The sequence below is a fragment of the Rhyacophila brunnea genome, unplaced genomic scaffold, assembly GCF_057557595.1.
Source record: "Rhyacophila brunnea isolate RB1 unplaced genomic scaffold, BYU_Rbru_1.0 scaffold_12, whole genome shotgun sequence".
In the NCBI taxonomy this organism is placed as follows: domain Eukaryota; kingdom Metazoa; phylum Arthropoda; class Insecta; order Trichoptera; family Rhyacophilidae; genus Rhyacophila; species Rhyacophila brunnea.
Window position 1 is genome coordinate 4,333,725 of NW_028232774.1, and position 22,520 is coordinate 4,356,244.

General features: G+C 32.9%; 1 protein-coding gene across 1 annotated transcript in view; it reads left to right on the forward strand.

Annotated features, from left to right (window-relative positions):
• Positions 1–22,520, forward strand: part of LOC147077669 (inactive dipeptidyl peptidase 10) — a 285,528-nt gene that overhangs the window by 84,550 nt on the left and 178,458 nt on the right. The window contains exon 2 of the mRNA XM_085940067.1: positions 373–586. Coding sequence (XP_085796193.1) covers positions 373–586 — 214 coding nt within the window. The remainder of the gene's footprint in view (positions 1–372; positions 587–22,520) is intronic.

Sequence of the window (22,520 nt, forward strand, 5' to 3'; positions counted from 1 at the left end):
ACGTAAAAGGACTGTCTCTCGAATCTCATTCTTCAAGAGTGAGCAAGGCGCGATGTTGTTATTTTATGGTACTAATTGACAGATAGTGAAAATCGGTTAACCTCAAAATTCGTTCATAGTTCGTTTTTTTGCCGGCAGGCTCACCACTACCGTTCTACTGCGCAGGCTTAGATCGAAAAATTCTCAACTGTCGCATGAAAATTCAGAAGCTTCCGAACTTGTTTGATTTATACATGCAATCTTGCAACTGCAGGATGATACATGTTTACACGTACATTTTCTTATAAAACGTACTGTCAGTAGTAAATCCATGCACGTGTAAACGGGGTATTACAATACACTGGAATTAAAACACGTCTATTTTGTTCATAGGAAATGGTGGCATCTACTCCAAGCCAACGCAACTGGCGCGGAATCCTTATCGCACTGCTAGTGATAGCCGCCGTCCTAGGACTGATCGTCTTCAGCATAGCGCTGCTGTCACCAGTCGGAGAAGGAGCAAGGGTGAAAGGAAGACGCCCTCCGCTGGACCTAATCCTGGGGGATAGACTGAAGCATAAACCCTTCAACGGGACATGGATTAGCGGTAAGTTTGTTATGAATGTTATGATTAATGACTTCTATTGTTTAATATTGTATCATATTAAATACCTTATGAAAAGGACGCTTGACATTTGTATTACTATTATTGTATTATTAGCTTTACTTGGACTAGCTGCTTGGTAAATATAAAAGGTGTTTATGTCTACGTACCATTTGTTAACGTCTGATGTATTCATCAACTATATTTTGTAGGGTTGTTCGGAAGGTTGCGACGGTAGGTTACAGGATATAGACGTTAACTGAATGTATTGTTATAAATTAATTACATAAACACTTTGTAACAGTTAATTAAATGAATTAGCATAGTTGACATATTGAATTTATAGACTGTCCACTGTATTACGGAATAAACTGTATGCCAAGCAAAAAAATATTTTCAATGTTGCCATTATTATGGGGGAAAATCCTTATTGTAATACGTTTTTAAATACCTAAAAATATATCTGTTATCAGTCATTTACTAATAAGCGTCGGCTTATAATATCGTGGATCCCAAGCTCAAATCCTAGGTCTGGTAAATACACAATTTGTGTTTGGAGTCAGAGTATGGGCCTAATAGGTTAAACAAGTGACTAACATCCATTTCTCGTTAAAACAACAATCTGTTAATACAAACCTCTACACTGTGGAGGCTCATATTATATATTATGATCTTATTAGGATCGGATATGGTAAAAATATATATAATAATTGAAGGGGCTATTGCAAGACAATTATATGCCACATAATTATGAATTTTTTGATACAGATGTCTCAATAATTATGATCAAAGTGTAGTTCTTACACATTCAAATTTTGCTATAAAAATCGTTATAATATAATAATAATATGATATGCCATGCCAGACAAAATTGATATCGGTCAGTCATCCACGCCTTCTGCTCCAAACAAAATAATTAGATGTGAGATATATTGAACATTTTAATGAGGATAGTAATTTTTCCTGTTTCCCACATGTTTTCATATGAAAGCAGCTGACATGGTGTATTGCTTTGAGATAAAGGTCCTGAAGCGGATATACGGAGCCATGAATGTTGGTGGGGAGTGGAGAATTAGGTACAACACGGAACTATACCACTTATACCAAGATTCGAAACTCTCTACCTTCATAAAACTCCAGAGGCTGAACTGGGCAGGCCATATCCAGCGCATGCCTGAGTCACGGATACCGAAGAAGATCCTCGAAGGAAATCCAGGGGGAAAGGTCAGTGGGAAACCCACGCACACGATGGGGTGACAACATTACAAAAGATGCCAACCAGCTGCTAAAAATCATGAACTGGAAAAGACATGTGAAGGACCGTTCCTGCTGGAGGACGGCGGTGGAGGAGGCCAGGGCTCGACTTGAGCTGTAGCGCCATCAAAGAAGAAGAAGAATTTTTCCTGTTACAATAGTGAACGAACAAGAACATTAAATTGCTCATATCTCCAAACTATGTTTCTGTGGCATTTCATTATCTTGCAATAACCCCTTCAATTAGGTTCGAGGAACTATAAAATAATTAACAACAGTAAACCAACTAGATTTATTAATAAATCCTCTGATCTTATTTATACATACAATTAGGTCTTATCCTTGCCTATATAATATCACTTATATGTTCAAAGTGCTTGGATGACTAGGTACCTACAACGAAATAATGAGTTTAATAACTCTGTGGAGTTGCGCATGATTATCAAAATAGAGCAGATAAATTGAGGTTTTTACGCCGAATTGCCAACAGTGATTATAATATACCTACTATATTAAATATGTATATAAATATAACTTAAGTTTTATAAATATTTAATTAATAATTAGATACGACAAAAATGAATGTTTTATTTTTCCACTGGCTGTTCTGTTTTATCCAATTACCGATTAGTTTTGATAACATAAAATAAAAAAAACCATACCTAAATACTATATTACCAACGTACCTAGTAAAAATAGCAATATATCTCTTCCATAGTGACAGGGTGACTCAATATAATACTATTAGTGGTTTATTTGTTGTATAACTACTATTACGTATATCTATACGTAAGTGGTCATATTTTAGATTTTTTTTACGTCAGTTGCAGATATTTTGTTACGCTGTGAGTATTATTTTATACGAAATTTGTATAATGCATCCTTTTAAGATTTTTGGTATAATTTAATGGGTAATTTAATGTATGACTGATTTGAACCGTTTCAAGGCCCCTTTTAAATCTTTTGACAAATCTATTGCATCATCTGCGTCAAGGAAACGCGCCGCTATGTTGATCGGTATCAAATATCTGATAATAATTCTGTCGGAACGGCTTGATCAGCTACTATAATTTTATATAAATTTATATGATAGGGTCTTCAACCAATGTGTGCCACCCGTGCTCACGTATGGCTGCAAGACGTGGACCCTCAACACGAGAGATGTCCAAAGGCTAAGAGTCGCACAGCGAGGTATGGGGAGGTGTATGATGGGCATCACGCGAAAGGATCGTAAGAGAAACGAATGGGTTAGGAAGCAGACAGGAGTACGCGATGTGATAGACGTTGCCAAACAGCTGAAATGGAGATGGGCGGGGCACATTTCTCGCCGAAAGGACGGCCGCTGGACAAATGCCGTCATCCAGTGGTACCCAAAGGACACAAAACGGCCACAGGGTTGCCCTAAAAGCCGCTGGATTGACGAACTGGTAAAGTTCAGCGGAAGTACGTGGCAGCGAATGACACAGGACCGAGAGAGTTGAAAGAAGCTTGGGGAAGCCTTCATCCAGCAGTGGATTGACCCCGGCTGATGATGATACGATATGATTCTATTTCTAATTTACTTACCTAACTATTTTCTACTGTAATAACGTTTTATTTAGACATTAATTTTATCTGAATACTAAACGGCCATTTACATTCCCTATACAACAACTCACGGTAAATTTTACGGCGAACTGCATACGCAGAAATTTCCGGACACATCTATTTACATCAGAGCATGCTGTTACAAGCAATTCACTTCTCGTTTCAACACTTTGACTTAACCACCTTGTGACTCGTTACATTTTATGTGTCCTCTCTTCTCAGGTGATTTCAATGTAAAAAAAATAAAAATATAACATCACAAAAAGGTCAGGTTATGTCGATAACGGATTAGCTTTTAGCGATGGTGCCCATAGAACACGTCGAGTGGGCGAAGTCGGCGTATTAAGTGTTTATTCATAACCATAATCACACGTCTCTCGCCGCGCATTACCCTTCACCTATGTAATAAGCGGCCCAAGCAGCATAAAATAATTATTTTTACAGCGTCTCTCATAACAAAGCAATAAAAATATTATATTATTTCGGGGCTTGTAATAAATATTTACGACGACATTATTCAACCAGCAAAATATAGGACACGGAACAAAGAGTTCCCTGTTATTAAATAATTGCTTTTCGCCCGTCGATCGACGACGCCTCGAGCAGCGTAATTTTGGTAGCCGTGTTCAATGAATGGACTTCTTTGTATTTTCATTAAATCGTATCGCCGAGAAGCGAAACACGGTGACTCATGCGGCAAGCGGGGCGCAAGGCATCGTCAAGTCCAGTGGGCGCTGGCTTATTTGATTACGTTGTATTTTTGATGATTTACGCGCCACTTGTAGAAATTTTGCGCGAGCGCCGCACTCGCTGCGTCAATGGGCTTTATACCTTAGACACCCGAAAGGGATAAGACTTTAATCTAAAAACAACAAAGTCTTTGATTGAGTAACCTAAGAAATAGTTAAAACATAATACCTATTAAAACAAGGTAACAGTAGTGAGCGACGAATTAATTTTATTAGTACATATTGAAGGGTGGTTATTAAAATACACCCTCCAATAAAGGACCCCTTAATACAGGGTCGAAGATCTTAAGATCGCTTTGAGAGGACGGTAAAAGCATTCTGTGGGTAAATAGAGAAATAAAAATCCAACTTTGACGCCATACTACCTTCAACCTAGGGATTGCAATACCAGTATTTCAAAAACGGTATTCCAGTATTTATTAATACGGAAATACCGGTTTTAAAAATCTAAAATACCGAAATTTTTAGTATTAAGAAACAACACTCGTTTACGTTTTTGGCGATGAGTTAAGTGTTATTTCTTCATTCGTTTGTACTATATTTCCTATTCAATTGAGTGTATAAGTTATGTCCTGATAAAATGCAAAATATTGACTGAATCCAACATAGGTGAAATAACAATAAAACACAATTCATTAAAAAATATACCCATTTATAAAATTGTCTCGATAAATTAACATAGGTACTGACGAAATAAAAAACATCCGTGACAAATGTTCAATTATTCTTGTTTTTGTTATTACAAGTGTTGAATTGAAGAAGCTTTTCCTGCAGCCACGTTTATTTTTTTGAGGGCTTTAATTTAAATTATCCATTATTGATAATATATTCAAATCATTTGTAAAAATCACCAATTCTGCAATATTTTGATTATTACATATTTTAAATATCACCATAATAAAAGTAGGTGGGTAGGTTTTTTCTATAATATAATGTTTTAAAGAGATTGTAATAGCTATATTTACTGATAAGTAGGTACTTATGTTTTAACGAATACCGGTATTAATACTGGTATTCAATAAGAAATACCGAAAAACCGGTATTGATATTTTCATTCGGTATTGCAATCCCTACTTCAACGCCATGTCACAGTCGGACGTAAGAACGAAAGATTGTATTGGATATTTCTAAACATAGATCGGATGAAATGTCACATTTTTTTGTATCTTTTCTTTTGTAAACATGTTTACATGTAAATTGATGTTACAAATCAACTGTTTTATGTAGTCATTTATTAAAGCTAGCTCGATAGTATTTTTATGGCTTCCTTGTCAATAAAAGTTTGATTAGTCAAATAATACGTCTATTAATTCACACAAATAGTTTTACTTATATTTCATTTTATTTATAATAAGAAATAAATAATTAAATAGGTATGTAAAATAATATACTTACATAAATCCTTTTTAACACTACAACAGATCATGAAGCTGAATAACAGTAGTGTTGTTAGTAATATAAGTGAAATAATCATAAACACACAGACTTTGAGAATATCACCATGGCCCTTACAAGAGGGGGCTGATAGGGCTCTAGCCTAGGGGTCCGGGCTCAAGGGGCCTGGCGTGGTGGTTTGATCAGATAAATGAGATAAACACGCATTTAATTTGCTCTAATAATTGAACATACATAATTTTGAAAACACTCATGAAAAAGTATAGCTAATAGAAAAAAATCTTTTTTGAAAAAAGTAAGACACCGGCAGGGATCGAGTCTGCGTCTCTTGGGTATCGCGCTCTGTGCATTCGCAGGTTCGATTATTTTTTTCAAAAAAGATTTTTTTTATTGGCTATATTTTCTCATGAGTGTTTTCAAAATTATGTATGTTCAATAATTAAAATGGTGCATTCTTAAAATCTTGTGAATTATTTTTTAAATAAAAGAAATAGTTAATTTGCTCTAATAGAAAAAAAGTCGCCTGCGGCGCTTTGGAATTATTCCCATTTTAAAATATATGGTTGTGCGATGCAATTTTTGATTGTTATGTGTTGATACTCGACAGCTCCATGATTCGATGTGTTAAAAAATCGCTAAAATACACTGTATGTTATTATGTGATCTCAAACACCATTTGAAAAAATCCACTTATGTCAACACGTCTGCTGGCTCCAGGATAGAGGGAGACGGAGTGAGTTTTTGGAGGCGGCTAGAACCCTCCATGTGTTGTTACGGTATGAAAACGTTACACTTTGTTTCATAAGTTGCTGATTTTCTTGTGTTTATTTAGGTAGACATACTACATAAAATAAATATCGTCAAGTTTGCTGCTTGACCCACAGAACCGTCAACATCTGTTTGGTTTGTTTAAAATTGCCGACGCTAATGCTGTGATTACATTATCATCCACGTCGCGTAGTATCACATGCTATCACGGTAAGTTGTCGCTACGGGGAAAAAGTGTGTAATGTCGTTTTCCTTGTTGTTTAAAATGTTATCAGACTGATACTCCAATCTCGTAAGACATTTTGAACCTTTAAACGAACATTGTCAGTTAGCAAAATCTGCCGAAATCACCAGAACAACAATGAGGTCACCTCACGCGTACCACACTACATCAACACCTACATGACCAATGAACGTTTTTTTTTATCATTTTCTACATGCCTACACATTTTCGACTCATGTCATAATCGCGTGTTTTTTATTTTTAGCGGTTGGCACTATGTATTTTCTATAAGAACCTTGTTAATTATCTATAGTCTGTAGGTTGGGTTCTACTCAAAATATTTTCTATGGAATCAATATCACAAGTCATTTTAACGTACGCATACGCAAAAATTGTTAAAATTTAATGAAATTAGCATGAATAATAATTCAAAATACTAAGACATTAGGTGCTCTCCATCATTGAATTTACAGAGATAATGATGGTTAAAATATTCTGCAGAATGACAAAACCATAGACTAAATTTTTCGTCGTGACAACATGACAGTACGCGAGTACGCGACGTGCCTTATAATGTATTTGAACCTTTAGTATATCGCATTGATTTAAAAGTAAATCAGATCAGTACATATTATTTATACTTAAGATTTTACTTTTAAACTTCACCCGGTCAACGTCGTGAGCTATCGCTGGGTACGACAATATAAACGAAGTTATTATAATAATTACTATAAGTTATAATGGCCCGAATCTTTACAACGTGACATCACGCTTTGATAACTCCCAAAAGTACCGAGACTCTGAGACTAATAACAAAAGGGGACTAAGTGCCTACACTACTGTTCATTACTTGAACGTACAATAATGGCTGTTATAACTTTTAGTTGCTGAATGCGGGCAGAGATTACCCAATTAATTTCTGCCTGTGACAAATGTCCGAAAGGGTTCGCCTAATATACGGCCGTTGATTTAGGAATGGTAGATATGACAATTCTAGCAATAAATCTACATTTCAATTAAATATAGATCACCTCTGTGTCTTTAGAATAATATTGACTTATAGACATGGATATGTCACCGTTTGTTGTATGTACATACTTAATTGAAAATGTAAATAAAATAAATCAAGTGGATATAAAATCATATTCTTAATTAATTGTGTTTGCATATACTTATACAATTCCACTTTGCAACACTATATTAAATTTTATTTTTTCAAATAGGTACTACCTAACAGTGGCACAGAATGGAGATAGGCTGTTAAGATCTGATATAAATAGTGCACACTAAACTTTGTCAGTCATACGTATTTGTTTTCATGATCTTCGTTAGTTTTTAAAATTCAATTAATCTCTGCGTATACCAAGCCATAATAGATAATAGCCAAAAAATATGTTTCTACCTCTAAAATATCTAAAATTATGACAATTGTTACACATCGTTTTAGATATTTTATAGATAGAACAATATTTTTTTAATTGTTATGGTTTGGTTGGGCAGGGCTTAATGAATTTAAAAACTAACCAACACCATTATTGTAATAATATGTAGTCTTAATTTAATAAAAACAAATAAGTATACATAACAGAAAAAAGTGTGAACTTATTTTGTCAAATATGCCCATAGCATACCTAGACTATTATGGTTTGGTTTAAGCAGGGTTCGATTAATATTTTAAAACTAACCAGCACCATCTGCAATTTTATTATTAGTTCAATGAAAACAAACTATGACTGACAAAGTTTAGTGTGCTCTATTTATGTCGAATCTTAATAGCTTACCTCCACCCTTCACCACTGCTACCTATAGAGTTAGGTTAGAGAGCTTTATTGTCATTCAATATAAACAGAATGAAACACAATTTAAAAAAATATTCAATTTTCGGTTGACATTCTAAAATTGAGATATTTTTATGGTATTTCAATGGTTTATGAAAACTGATGTTTCAACTTCCTTTATATGGTCGTCACTTGTTTGCAGTAATCTACCATATTTACATAAAATATGCTACGAGTATATAAAAATTCAATCAAGAAATTCAATCGAGAGCTTTGATCGCTCTTTGTCAAAGTTATTATTGAAATTGGCGTATTTTATATAAATCAAATTTAAGTATCATCGTGCTAATTATTATTGAATTTTTTTTTTAAAAAATCGTATTTTAGTTTTATTTTAATTAAATAAATTATGTATTGTTTCAAATAAAATAAAAAAATATTTACTATTAGATACTAAAACTGTAATGAGCACAATATCATAATTATATTCTAAATGAAACCTTAAGTGTCCGCCAACGTCCTTTTTTATCTATACAGTGGTATAATTTTTGTTTCTCTGTGTTTATTTCTTCAAAAGTTATGTTATTAACTTTTGTAATGTAACACTCTTTTTAGACACCGATCTAAACGGCTGGCGATGTAGTATGTCGAATACAAATGGATAGAGACGTGAAAAAAATATCAATTTCGTCTCGCCAAAATGCCACAAATCGTTAAATTTTTTGAGTAGACGCTTTGGTTTTACTCAAGCCTCACTATAGTCAGGACGTAAGACGAAACTATAAATTCTGGTAGTGCTAGTTACTGCTCAAACTTTGAATGCAATGTTGTAAAAGAACTGTTTGTATAAAATGATTGAATATTAAAATAAACGGTAATAATTTGAACAAAATGTACAACAGAAAATAATAATTTATTGCGAACAGATTACCGCTTTGCATTCGAAGATAATCTATAAATAGAATTACTATGACTATATTATAATTTGCGATGCAGTACTACGGTATGAATAATAGTCTACCTTGCGGGTCTAATTTTATACACAAGGCGACTTATCGACCGCTAAAACGATAGTATTTATTACATATATTTGTATTGAGGTATTATAATAATCGTTACAATAAGTTAGCCGTCTAAACAGTCAAAACTAGGAAATCCAATCCCGAGCCAAAATTCTGAACCCAGGATTTCGGTATTACAATTTGACAATCCCTGGATTGGAATTTTTTTCCATTGTTAATATATTTTTTTTTATATTTACAAATAACATTGATAAAATCGGTCAAAAATCTAGTATAATTTATACTATTTAAGACATTTATTGTTAATATTGTATACGTCCAATCTTGGACATACATAAGTTTAATGGAGTAAATAATATTGTAATATAAATAATAATGTGAATTTAATATGAGATTGCTGTTTCTGATAGTAAAGACTTAATGAATGAGTTAGCGAGATTTAAAATAGTAAAGCAAATCATGGTGTACTTATGGCCTTTCCGCTTCATAAATCTAATTAGTCAGCCAAATATGAAACTGCCGTAAAATGTATGAGATCATGGCTGAATTACTTTGTTAATAGTCTAAAGCATTGTTTTTTTCCAATCTTCCTCATTTTTATTAATTTATCTGAAAAAATAAAATGAATCGGCAACTTACACATGGGTATAAATCAAACTTCATTCAAACTAAGTTTATTGCTAATGTAGTTATTTATTATTAAAAGTATTTTTTCTGTTATATTTTCGTTTTTATTTTATTTTCCATAAAAATTGATAAAAAAAATCAATCTTAGTTTCGGGATTATGTTTATCAATCCCGAGATTCATAGGTATCAAAAATAACTCGGGATCCCGGGATTGGAATCCCTAGTCAAAACTGTCTATCTCACTCTAAATTTTATCACAGCCAAGAGAGGTGCTGCGAGAGATTGCAACAATTACAACCAACTTATTGTAATTGTTACAATAAGTGCTAATACTTTGATACAAACCTACCGTAAGTTTGATCATATTTATCACTTTATCTCTTTAGCGGTCGATAATAATTATAGAATAGACCCATTGGTTTCACTATAGTGTATAGTGAATCAACTTAAGCTTGAAATTGAGCAGATTGCGATTTCTTCTACTACACATGAATTACAAAGGTTAAATTAAATTATTGGTACCCTTATTATTTGCGACTGCTTTTAAATGAAGCCAATTGCATCGTTTTCTCTCGCTCTGTGTAACTTTAACTATCGAGCTTCACGCTTATGTGATATGTTTATATAAGCAACAACACCAATCAACACACTTCCTAATCATCCCTGCCCATAGTATATCGATTGCGTAGTTTTTCCTTAGAAACTGTAGGTACGCATTAATGAAAAGCTCATGTATGCCAACTTGTATCAGATGGTGAAAATTATTCTTAAGTATCTACGCAATACAGAAGAGAAAAATGTATTGTTAAAGTTAGGGCTACGAACCGTTATTTTTTTCCGTTTCGGTTTTCATTCCACTTCAAGTAATAAAATATATATTGGTTCGGTTCCGGTTTTATACAAAATTTATTTTCTATAATAATTTCCAACATTTTATGGTACTTGTATGATAGCCCGGCGCCACGCTCTGAAATAAATGTTTATGCTGCACCGCACGGCTAGGGAATCCAATCCCGAGCCAAAATTCTGATCCCGGGATTTCGGGATTACAATTTGACAATCCCGGGATCCCGGGACTGGTCCCGGGATTGGCATTTTTTCCATTGTTAATATAAAAATTTTATATTTACAAATAACATTGATAAAATCGATCAAAAATAAATCTAGTATAATTTATACTATTTAAGACATTTATTGTTAATATTGTATACGTTCAATCTTGGAAATACATAAGTTTAATGGAGTAAATAATATTGTAATATAAATAATAATGTGAATTTAATAGGAGATTGCTGTTTCTGATAGTAAAGACTTAATGAATGGATTAGCGAAATTTTAAATAGTAAAGCAAATAATCATGGCGTAGGTACTTATGGCCTTTCCGCCTCATAAATCTAATAAGTCAGCCAAATATGAAACTGCCGTAAAACATCATGGTGGAATTACTTTGTTAAAAGTGCGAAGCATTGTTTTTTCCAATCTTTCCATTTTTAATAAATTATGTGAAAAAATAAAATGAATCGGCAACCTACGCATGGGTATAAATCAAACTTCATTCAAACTCAGTTTATTTCTAATGTAGTATTTTTTCTGTTATATTTTCGCTTTTATTTTATTTTCCATAATAATTGATAAAAAAAATCAATCCCGAAATCCCGGGATTATGTTTATCAATCCCGGGATTCATAGGTATCGAAAATAGCTCGGGATCCCGGGATTGGAATCTCTACGCACGGCCATAGCCATTATATACTCATACTTTTGAAGTTATACTTCTTTTGGGGCGTTTGCTAGAGAGTGAAATTGAAAGCTGCGCGCTCACACCGTTACGAAAGTACACGACAGTATGAAGTTAGCTGCAAATCAGTCAGGTTTATACAAACGCAAGTTTGATAGTAGAATTGTTCCGTTGCCTAGGCAATGAATTTATTAATGATAAAGTGACAGTTGTTACTTTAAAAATAAAAACAACGAGAAATTATTATATAATTTAGTAATCTAAGTTAAAGTGTATAGAAATAAACCAACGGCGCTTCAATAAGCGGCCCTTTTTCCTTAGTGTGTAATTTAACAAGATAATTAAGAGCTAGGCGAAGAATCTAGGTTATCACAAGTTTTTTTTTTGTTCTGTTACACCAAAGAAGTATAACTCCTAACGCGCGTACATAAGTACATGAACCGATTTTTTAAATAATATATTATGAGAATTATGTCGAGATGCTTTAACACGGTACAAACCGAAAAAAACTATTTTTATCGATTCGGTTCAGGTTTTTTCTCCGACAAAAATATCGAATTTTTCTGGTTTTCAGTTCAGTTCCGGTTCAAACCCTGGTCAAAGTACTTACTAAAAAAAATTGTGACTAATTGTGATGCACGGTATATAACTAAATAACGATGATTGAGACGTATAAATTGTTTTTGTGTGAAGTTGTTCATTCGCTTCACCCGGAAGCAACCTTTTGTTAAGTATCAAATAGGATGGGTAATATGGGAACAAAAAGAACGGAATACTATTTGGTTCACGCAAAATTTACCGCTGACAATATGTTTTAATTCCAGGATATGTTGTTTCTTTATTTCTTTGTTTAAATTACTCAGGAATGGATAGAAAGATAAATTTACCATTGTAACTTATTCAATTGACTGTAAACTGGAAATACAACTATTAAAAGTAATAAAAATAACAATTTGGCAAACACACAATTCGAGCGCTTAAAATCAAACAACGTTATCAACAAAAAAGTGTTTTTTTTTAAGTTATTTTACATTCTCGGCTGCATGATAGTCAAACGACTTCATGTTTTCTAGTTTCTTCTTAAATTGTCGGTAAAGTTTAACGTGAACTACATAAAGTTACCCTTGTTTTCATATTTTTTTAAAACCATACCTATAAATTGTAACATCACCATAAGCAAGATAAATGTACAATACACAATAAATTATAAAATATGAACATTAGGTTTTAAATAAACATCTCCTTTGTTGGGTTACAAGAAACCAAAAAAACATTTTTTGGCTCTCCTGTTAAGTTGCACTTTTGTAGATAGTGTTGTTTGGCATTAAGAACCTAAAATTGGGGTGTCAATTTTCAGATACCGATCGATATTTATCTCAATAATTATGGTGGGAAACGACGTTTTTGTATTCAAATATTAAATTATTGCAATAAATATAAGAATAATTAAGATTTTTAATATTTTTCACGTATGGTTTCGGATGTTACAAATCAGACATGTCCAATTTCAAGTAGGCTGTGCTCTACTATACTGCATCAAAACTGGCAATGATTTACCATAGTATCCCATCGTTATTCTTAAATTTGGACAAACAACAATACTTGTCGTATAATGACTTTCACGTAAGTGTGTTAGGGAGAAGTAGGAATGATCAATACTTGTCTGTCAAAATCTCAATTAAAATTATATTATAGTACAAATGAATGCACACGCCATCTACATTTTCACGATTCAATTCTTATAAGAATATAGTGCGATCGACGCGTTGGACAAATGGATATGCCTTAAATAACCAAGGAATTCTTAGACCCTATATCAGTGGGGGCGAACCTATGGCACGCGAATGTTTTATTTTGAAGAAAAAAAATACCTATAATAACAATAAATGACAGATTGCATTGCATAAAAAATAGCAGGTAAATACTCTTGTAGAATAAGCATTACATTTAATATAAATATATATTTGGATAAGTCAGTCCTTAGGATTTATGCGTCACATATAATATTATCGCACTAACCTCATCAGGCGGCGGGGGAAGTCGTGCCACGAGCCTCTGATTTTTATCGATTTACAATGCTTGAAACCACTGTAGTAAGAGAATGCCTGATTTTATCGGAGCAATATGGCGTCAATTTGTACGTAAAGAATGAAACTAATACAATAACAAAAAAATCATTTCAACCCACCAAAATGGCTGTATCAAATAAGAAACAAAAAGTTGGTGGAGCTAGTAGTAGTAATTCTGGCAGACAGTTTCAAAATTGGTGTACCGAAATGTATGGCGTAATTGAAAAAAGTGCTATGTTCTATAAGTAATATCTAGAATATCATATTTTTAATAGAATTCATAAAAATCTTTTTTTCTCGATGAAAAACTGCTCGGCACGTCAGACAGTCGAAAAATAATATTTGAGAAATTTTGGCACCCGTAAAAAAAGTTCGCCAACTCTGCCCTATATGTACTACCCTGAGTAATAATATGTACAGTCACGCAACAGTATCCGTCAATTTGTCAATCTCCAAAAACCGCCTGACAGATTTCCCATCAGTAAAAGTGTTCATCGGAGTTCTACAATCTCACCTAAACCTTTTACGGCTACTATCTAAAATGTGTTTACACAACTCAATTGGGAACACAGATACTCTCGCATGTATGGCAAATATCAAGCCGTCTTCTCAAGAGATCCAAATAATTCCCAAAAGTTGACGAAGTACTACTGTCGAACAGTGGCGAAGACTCCATACTAGGCGATTATTTAAAGCCTACCTTCTTAAGAAAAATATTTTTAATTGCATATTGACACACCTATTTATATACTTAATCACTTCATTATTTTATGTTATATAAAAATAATTTATTTTGCCAACGAGAGATGTCGTATATGTAGGAATGTATTACAGTATTACACATTTTACAAAACAATCTGCAAAGGTATTAAAAAATATACCACAGTGCGTCGTAAATAAATAATAAACGCCGCGACGTCTCGACGTAAATAAATCTCCGATTATGTGTGAAATAATTCTGAATTTTTTTCGTATGGACTTTACGTCTCGTAACCGCAGCAAGTCTGCTGATTTGTACGAAATAAGGTAAGCTCCTATCGCAGAGCCTAAAACATTCGCGCATAATAATGTTGTCACGACTGTGCACTTTGTCCAAAATCATTAATAATTAGATACTTAATTAAAAAAATAATTTCAACGGCGTTTAATCGAATATTAATAAATAAGTAAGTATAGATTGTTTTTATAAATAAAAATAAATTTTATTAAATGATTTTTGATGGGTATATATGTTTTGAAAAATACGTAATTTAAACACATCGTTCATTTTTATGTCGTCAATGAGTTTTTGAAGTTTCATTGAATTAGTGTGTCGTTGTCATTTATGTACCTATTCACTAGTAGTAAATATCGTACTATTCTCGTAAGTATACCTGACAAGTGTGCTCTTTTTATCAGATCTCCACAGCCTACCTCTTTCCAAAAGTCAACCTTCGCCACAGCTGTCGCACAAGATCTTCTTGTCAACGTGTTAAAACTGTGAACTAATAAGCTCCTCCTACTTTCAACCGCACTTCGACTGCAACGACATCCGGCTATCGACGAGTTGTCCACGTGTTAAAACTATGAACTAACAAGCCCCTCCTATTTAATTACTCGTATTTCGACTCCAGCGATTTCCGGTTATTTCCTAGATCCTCTTGCCGGACAGTAGCAGAAAAGGCCAGCAAGCGGGTTTGAAGATAGTCGCGGAGACAAAACTTATGATGAACCACTTGCTTGACCCAACGACAATCAAAATCAATTGTCCTCGAGTAAGTCTGCAACTGCTTTGATCTCGGATAAGTGTAGGTATGTAGTTGTCAAATTTGATACCTACCTGAACTGAACTAAACTTTTGGCAAGTTCATCTGGTTATTTGATCGAGCGAGTGATCTTCTTTTGTTAATCAGTTTTCGTGTACCGTTTTAAGTATTCTCTGTTATTATTAATTACATAATATATGTGAACTCTGAATAAATACTAAACCGGAAGTGTTATATTATAACTAAAACATACTATAAATAACTGTCGACCAAAGTGGGCCCAAAGTGTTTATATGTTATAAATAAATAAAACCATCCTATATATTGTTTTATTCAATACTGTATTCAAGATTTATGAGTGTATCAATCTTCATAAAACATACATAACTAGGAATTTAAACCCACATTGATCACAATTCGGGCAAAGAAATTTAAAACTCTGCATTTCGAAATGGACACAATCTTCAGAAATAAGAATACGAAAAAGGGTGGATGCAAATAAGATCATGAAAAATATAATAATTGTAAGTATGTTGTTTTAACTACTAATAAGTGAAAATAATGATTACCAAAGTACGTTTTTTTTATTTTTTATTGTACGCAGATTTTTATATTTAATTTCACTGTCACGCTTTGCAATATATTCGTGTATTTTTGGCGACGTATTTTCATATTATGAAAATACAATAATTATCATGGGACAACCAAATGATTATTTTTTCTTTAACCCTTGTAAGTCCCTTATCGGCATAATACTAAAATGAATTGATCCCCGAGGACATATTGAACGGGGTTTTACTGGGAACGTGACATTAAAAATTCTGTTTATTTTTCAGTTTTCGTCTTCCACGTACTTGTGTTATAAAATACATAGGTAAATATTATATTATCATTAATAACCTATTACTTTTTTTCTTTTAAAGACAAATACAAACGAATCTCTTATTAATTTAATACTTTATACGTACATTAAATTAGTTCTGATAGATTTTTACAACGTTTTTATTATCTCGTATTCTTGTTTGTTCGGTGGTTGTTTATCTAGTACAAATCTTGCAATCGATTTTTAACTAACTTCCCGAATAGCTAGATATCTTAAACTTTTAGAATATATCAGAACACGACGCCAATGCATTCTTTTAATACTTTTAGCCATCTTTAAGCAGAATTGAATTCATTTTCAGTTAATTCTGTTTTGTATTTAAAGTTATTTCAGAAAAATCCGTAAAAAGTAAAAGACTATTATTGGTTGCTAGGGGTCTGGGGTCTTAGCAACTAAATTATTAATATATACGTGCGTTATTATGGAAATCAATATGAAATGTCAAAATGACATTTCAGTATTATATGTTTATTCAGTATTTCTATCAAGTACAATTTTTTTTGATCGTTTAAGCTAGTCAAGTCAAGTTTATATGATTCAACAGAAAATTTAAAACATTGTATATAAAAAGTTCTTTTTATCTTGTAATTATTTCTTTTAAAGACGAATACAAACGAATTTCTTATTAATGTAATACTTTATACGTACTTTAAATTTTCTTTCCAATAGACTTATTTAACTACATTTATTTTTTTAATAATAAAACGTAGATACTCTATTTAAGTAGGTAGGTATACAAAATAAACTGAATACCAGAAATAAAATAGTCACTAAGTACCCGAAAATCGAAAAAATAACATTAATACTATCGACCGAAGGTACTTGATGGAATTTGAATTTAAATTCTAATGGATTTAAGTTTTGTACTATTCGATTTGAGTCATTTTTACGACCCGGGTTTCGCCTTTTGGCACCTTCAGGCGCTGTGTATACTCACCAAAGGCAAACACACATTGACAACAAACACTCTTAACTCTTATATAATAAATAAATACAACAAAGTAGGTAAAAACTCCATTACCTAGCTATCAAGTCAAGGGTCACAATAAAAAATAACAACCAAATTATGAATAGTTGAAGTGTTTGTAAAAAAACCCCTCCCTTATTAATAACAATACACTCGATAAGCGTATAAATCGTCAAAACCTAATAATAGATCATTAGTAATCATAAATAATAAAAATACTACACTCAAGAGGTGTAAAATCGTCAATTCTAGGAACAATGGTAACGTATTGGAAATTGATGGAGTTAACCAATGAGATAGTATATCTATGATATCCGTCTTTAAAAGTTATTAGTTAAACAATTAATATTCAATAATATTCTTACATGGTACCGACTTTTTTTCAACATTTTTTTATTATTCAATGAATTCACAAGCTTTACATACATTATTTGAAAAAATGTATAAACACTAGAAAAAATCTTTTAAAAAAAAATACGACATCTAGAAGGATTTCAACCAGCGCCCGCCGGGATTCACGCTTATGTATTTCCCAAACCAAGATTTTTTCTAGTGGTTATATATTTCCTAGAAGTGTTTTTTTAATTATTTATATTCAACAAAATAGTGTTAAATAGTGGATAATCTTAAATCTACCCTTCTCTATAGAATGCCCTAATTCACCAACGATAATCCATAAGTACTTTCGCGCACCATAAGACTACATCATCCTACGGGAGGAGTATAAATATCAGTTCATACTGGTTATTATTAAATAATTTTATTTTAAAAACAAAATGTAGTAGTTAGCCAAGAATAAAATAAAAAAATATTTTTACCTCTATCGAATCTGTTTCAGCCATGTAGGGAATCTAGGAAATATTCCAAAATAAAGAGCTTCTCTAATCGTTATCAAAAGGTTAAGAATCACTGCTTTAAGCGGATGTACCCGGTGATGATCGTTACTCAATTATGTACAAATCATCATCCTTGAAATCACCCGATCCACTACTGGATGAATGCCTCTCTTTACATTCTACTCAATCAATGACATTAATATGGACGAATCATCTGAAAAAGAAAATGACACTCACTTTATCGTAGTATATTCTTGGGTTTTCACCGTATCTCCTTCTTTCTTCTTTACTCGACGTTTCGGGCTCGTTGCAGAGGCCATTATCAAGAGATATCTCTTGATATTGGCCTCTGCAACGAGCCCGAAACGTCGAGTAAAGAAGGAAGAAGGAGACACGGTGAAAACCCAAGAATATACTACGATAAAAAACAACCGTGAAAGCCTCAAACATTAGACACTCACTTTATTGTCGGGTCTGCCGAATGGCATAATCTGTTCTAACACCATTACAATAAAGGTGATATTGCCATAAATTCCTGATGCTTTTTGTTGGGTCTGCCGAATGGTTCGGTTCGAACGGGTTCGCTCAAATGAACATTGACATTAGAACCACTGCTCTAACGCCATCACAATAAATGTCATATTGCTATAAATTCCCGATGCGTGATATCGCATAATGGAAATTGCGACGTCTACCTATACATGCGAATGCGCGAATTTACTTGATAGCTACTGTATTGAGTGCGTCGTCCATTAATAATGTCATTGTTCTCAATACAAAGTATTTACAAGTACTTCTGCTAATCCTCATTATCTCATCGATCTAAGACTAAGTATCTCTTCTTTGCATGGTATGTACTTTAATAACACATGGGTATAATTTTATCATTGTATGGTGTGATTCGTTAGGTCAAAATCTGTCCTTCGAGCAATGTCGCCTACCGGTTTTTACTTCACCGCACTAACACATGACGTGTTCACTATCTTATACTCAACATACATCTATCAATACCGCGTTAAATTTATTTTAGTTTTTCAACCACTTTTGAATTTTAAAACCATATTTCACAGACATACGTAAGTATTGGAAAAAACACATTCCTTAAAAATATTGTGAGGTCACTCTTGAATATTTTATTCAGACGTTCAAATGCATTCCATCCTAGCTTTCATATCCTTTTATCTACACTCTCTGTCCAAGATATATCTTATGTAATTTCCGACATGTTCGAACTGAGTTCTATTTATAAAGATTACTTTTAACTCTCTTGAAAAATTCATCATCACCATTGTTTCGGAGGTGTTCAAAGGTTCAAAGTTTTGAAACGCATTTGTATTTTTACACTCAATAAAGCCTGAGCCTGAGCCGTATGCCATATTTCACCATCCCGTTGTAACTGGTTATATGTAAATTGTACGTATGCAGTTCATCGTGGGACACTTATTCGTGCGCCGCAGTACGTGAAACATGAGTTCGTATAACATTTTATCAAATGACGAGTTCTTCGTTGAACATTTCACCGTGGAATACATTTGTACGTATCTTACAAAATGCGGCGATAGTTTGCAGTAATGTTCCAATTAGATTAACCCTAACCTAACCTAGTAAAGATATCTTATAAAATTTGCCACATGTTGTAGCATACGTACAAATATACTCCACGATGAAATGTCCAACGACGAACTCGTCATTTGATTAAATGTTAACACGCACTCATGTTTCACGTACTGCGGCGCACGAATTCACTGATTACGTACAAATTTCCGGATACGGTTGTAACTATAATATGTTTAAACAATCTAAATATTTAAATTTCTGCCACAAACATTCAGTTATTATTTACCTATAGTGGAAATCATTGACCACAAACCTCGCTCTTTCATAATTTTCAAATAAGCACCGCCCAATGATGCCTCCAACTCAAAAACTACCCAAAACAGTTACTTTCACAGCATGTAACGGTCTTTCTTGAATCATTAATTATTGGTTTTCCTAGCCCAAAATACGGCAATTTTGCTAATTAACGTACACATTGAGGTAAAAATGTGCCTCATCATTGAAAATTATTTTCCTTTAAAAATCATCATTGGTTGCTTGCTGTTCCAGGACCTAGTCAGTGAATCTGTGAAGCTGCCCGGGATCTGTTAGCTGTAGTTATTGCGTGAATTGGATTATCTACGGTTATAACATATATGTTATCTAAAGTTTACCATTAAACCTACCAGAAGCTACTACCTAGCGGAAAAATTCAAAGTTTTCAATTTGAGAATAAAATTTAGTTTATTAAGTTTTCAATTTTTTCTCATAGGATTTTTGATTAATTCATAGTTTTAATATTTTTTATATTTATTTTAAAAAACATAAATTTTTATAAAAATATAAATGTATTTAACTTGAAATCGTTTTTATTTATATGAATATCACATGCATACATTTCACATGTTACAATACTCATGATAATGTTCCGAAGTCCGAATCTCGGTACAATGAGATGTTGTGCGAAGATCGATATAGAGACTAAGATAGTAACAGACAGAAAACGTATATTCGAGTGACATTTCCGATGATTCGCTATTTATACATCAAAATAATATCTAAACATAATAATTTGGTAAATAATTATATTGATCGAGTCAGCGACTAAATGGCATTTGCGTCAATGGACATTCGAGTAGCTAGGAATTTATTATTGCAGTCATCTCCTTACCTAGTTTGCTATAATTTGATATAACGAAAAATATAACTTTAATTTATAATTCTATATCTCTACATATCTTGTTGGTTGAAATAGTTTTTCCTGAAACGTTTCACCGCACATATAAAAAATCCTATTCTGTAACAATCGTACGACAATATACACATCGTTTTACGACATGCAAAATCGCGCCCCCTTTATGTGCTGGGGAGGAATCTATATTTCGTATTCCCCGCAGGACTACGGCGACCATCCAGGCGTATCCATCAAATTTAGCTGATGACGACTACACGCTCCGATTAACTTGCCAGTTTGCCAGACAGCATAGAAAGTGCTAAGCAATTTACTACTATTTTTTATATTGTCTGCAAATCATAAAGTCATCTGAGCAGTAAATTTTGTATAAAATAATAATATATAAGGTAAGTCGGGGATATATGCCTAATTTTTACTTTTAAATAATATATTAATTTTTTAATAACTCATTAATTTTAAATTAATTCGTTATTGAGAAAGTATTACTGGAAAGATAATTCAATTTACATAGTGTAAGATTATTTCTGTCGCTTTTGATTTTGTTTGGTAAACACTGTTTTAAAAATATATTCAGTTGAAAAATAAATGTCCCTCTGAGGCGGACGAAACAGGTCCAAATTTATTTATTAAATTGGAATAAGTACTAAAAAAAAAACTGCGTTTTATTAAATCAAACAACTATACAGACTCTTTCAGTATATCTATGGATGCCAATTGAGAGGGCAATAACTCTGTTCAACCAAATCGCTTCGGATGTCAATATATTTCACTTACGTGAGATGAGTATAGGTGTACGTTGTTTTAGAAATTCTTAAAATACAGTCTACATAAGTCATCCGGTGTACTTCTTTGTACCTATCTAATTTATATTTTTTGAGTTTACACTTTGCCACTGTTTAATAACTTAATACTAATCTATTTCTTTTTTATATAATACTGTTTTAATAATATTTCTATGTTTCAAAATGTCGTGTTGTGAACGTCTTAAATTAATAATTTATAATGTTCACTATTATGTAAAAAAAAAAAACCAACGAATAAGTCTACTTAATTTCTCCCCACTCTTCTCGGTTCAATGTTCTTCGCTGATATATAATTCCACTGAACGTTAATATTTCGGTAATCTTATATCACTCGAGTATCACTGAATTATCGCATTCGTCCAGTGGCCATCTCACTTGCAAGCTGTGTGTCCAGCCCATATCAGTTAAAGGTTTCGTCATACATAATTACTTCGCATACTCTCGTTTACTCTTTTATCCATTCGATCCTTTTTCTGTCGTTGCACACTTTGATAAACTTTGATAAAAGCGGGCCCCTAGGCCAGGATCTTTGGTAGACCCCCTTACCTATTACTAAGATTAAACGCAGTGTGGTACTCTAGAGTAACGTGTCCGATGTAAAATAGTTAAGAGTATTTAGTATATTTTTTAGCGATTTTTTCTATTTTTTAATACACCCACTTGAATTATTGAATTGTCGAGTATCGACACACATCAAAAAAATTGTGTTCAAATGTTTTAAACCCTAATAAACATTAACATTTGGAGTAAATTAGCACCAT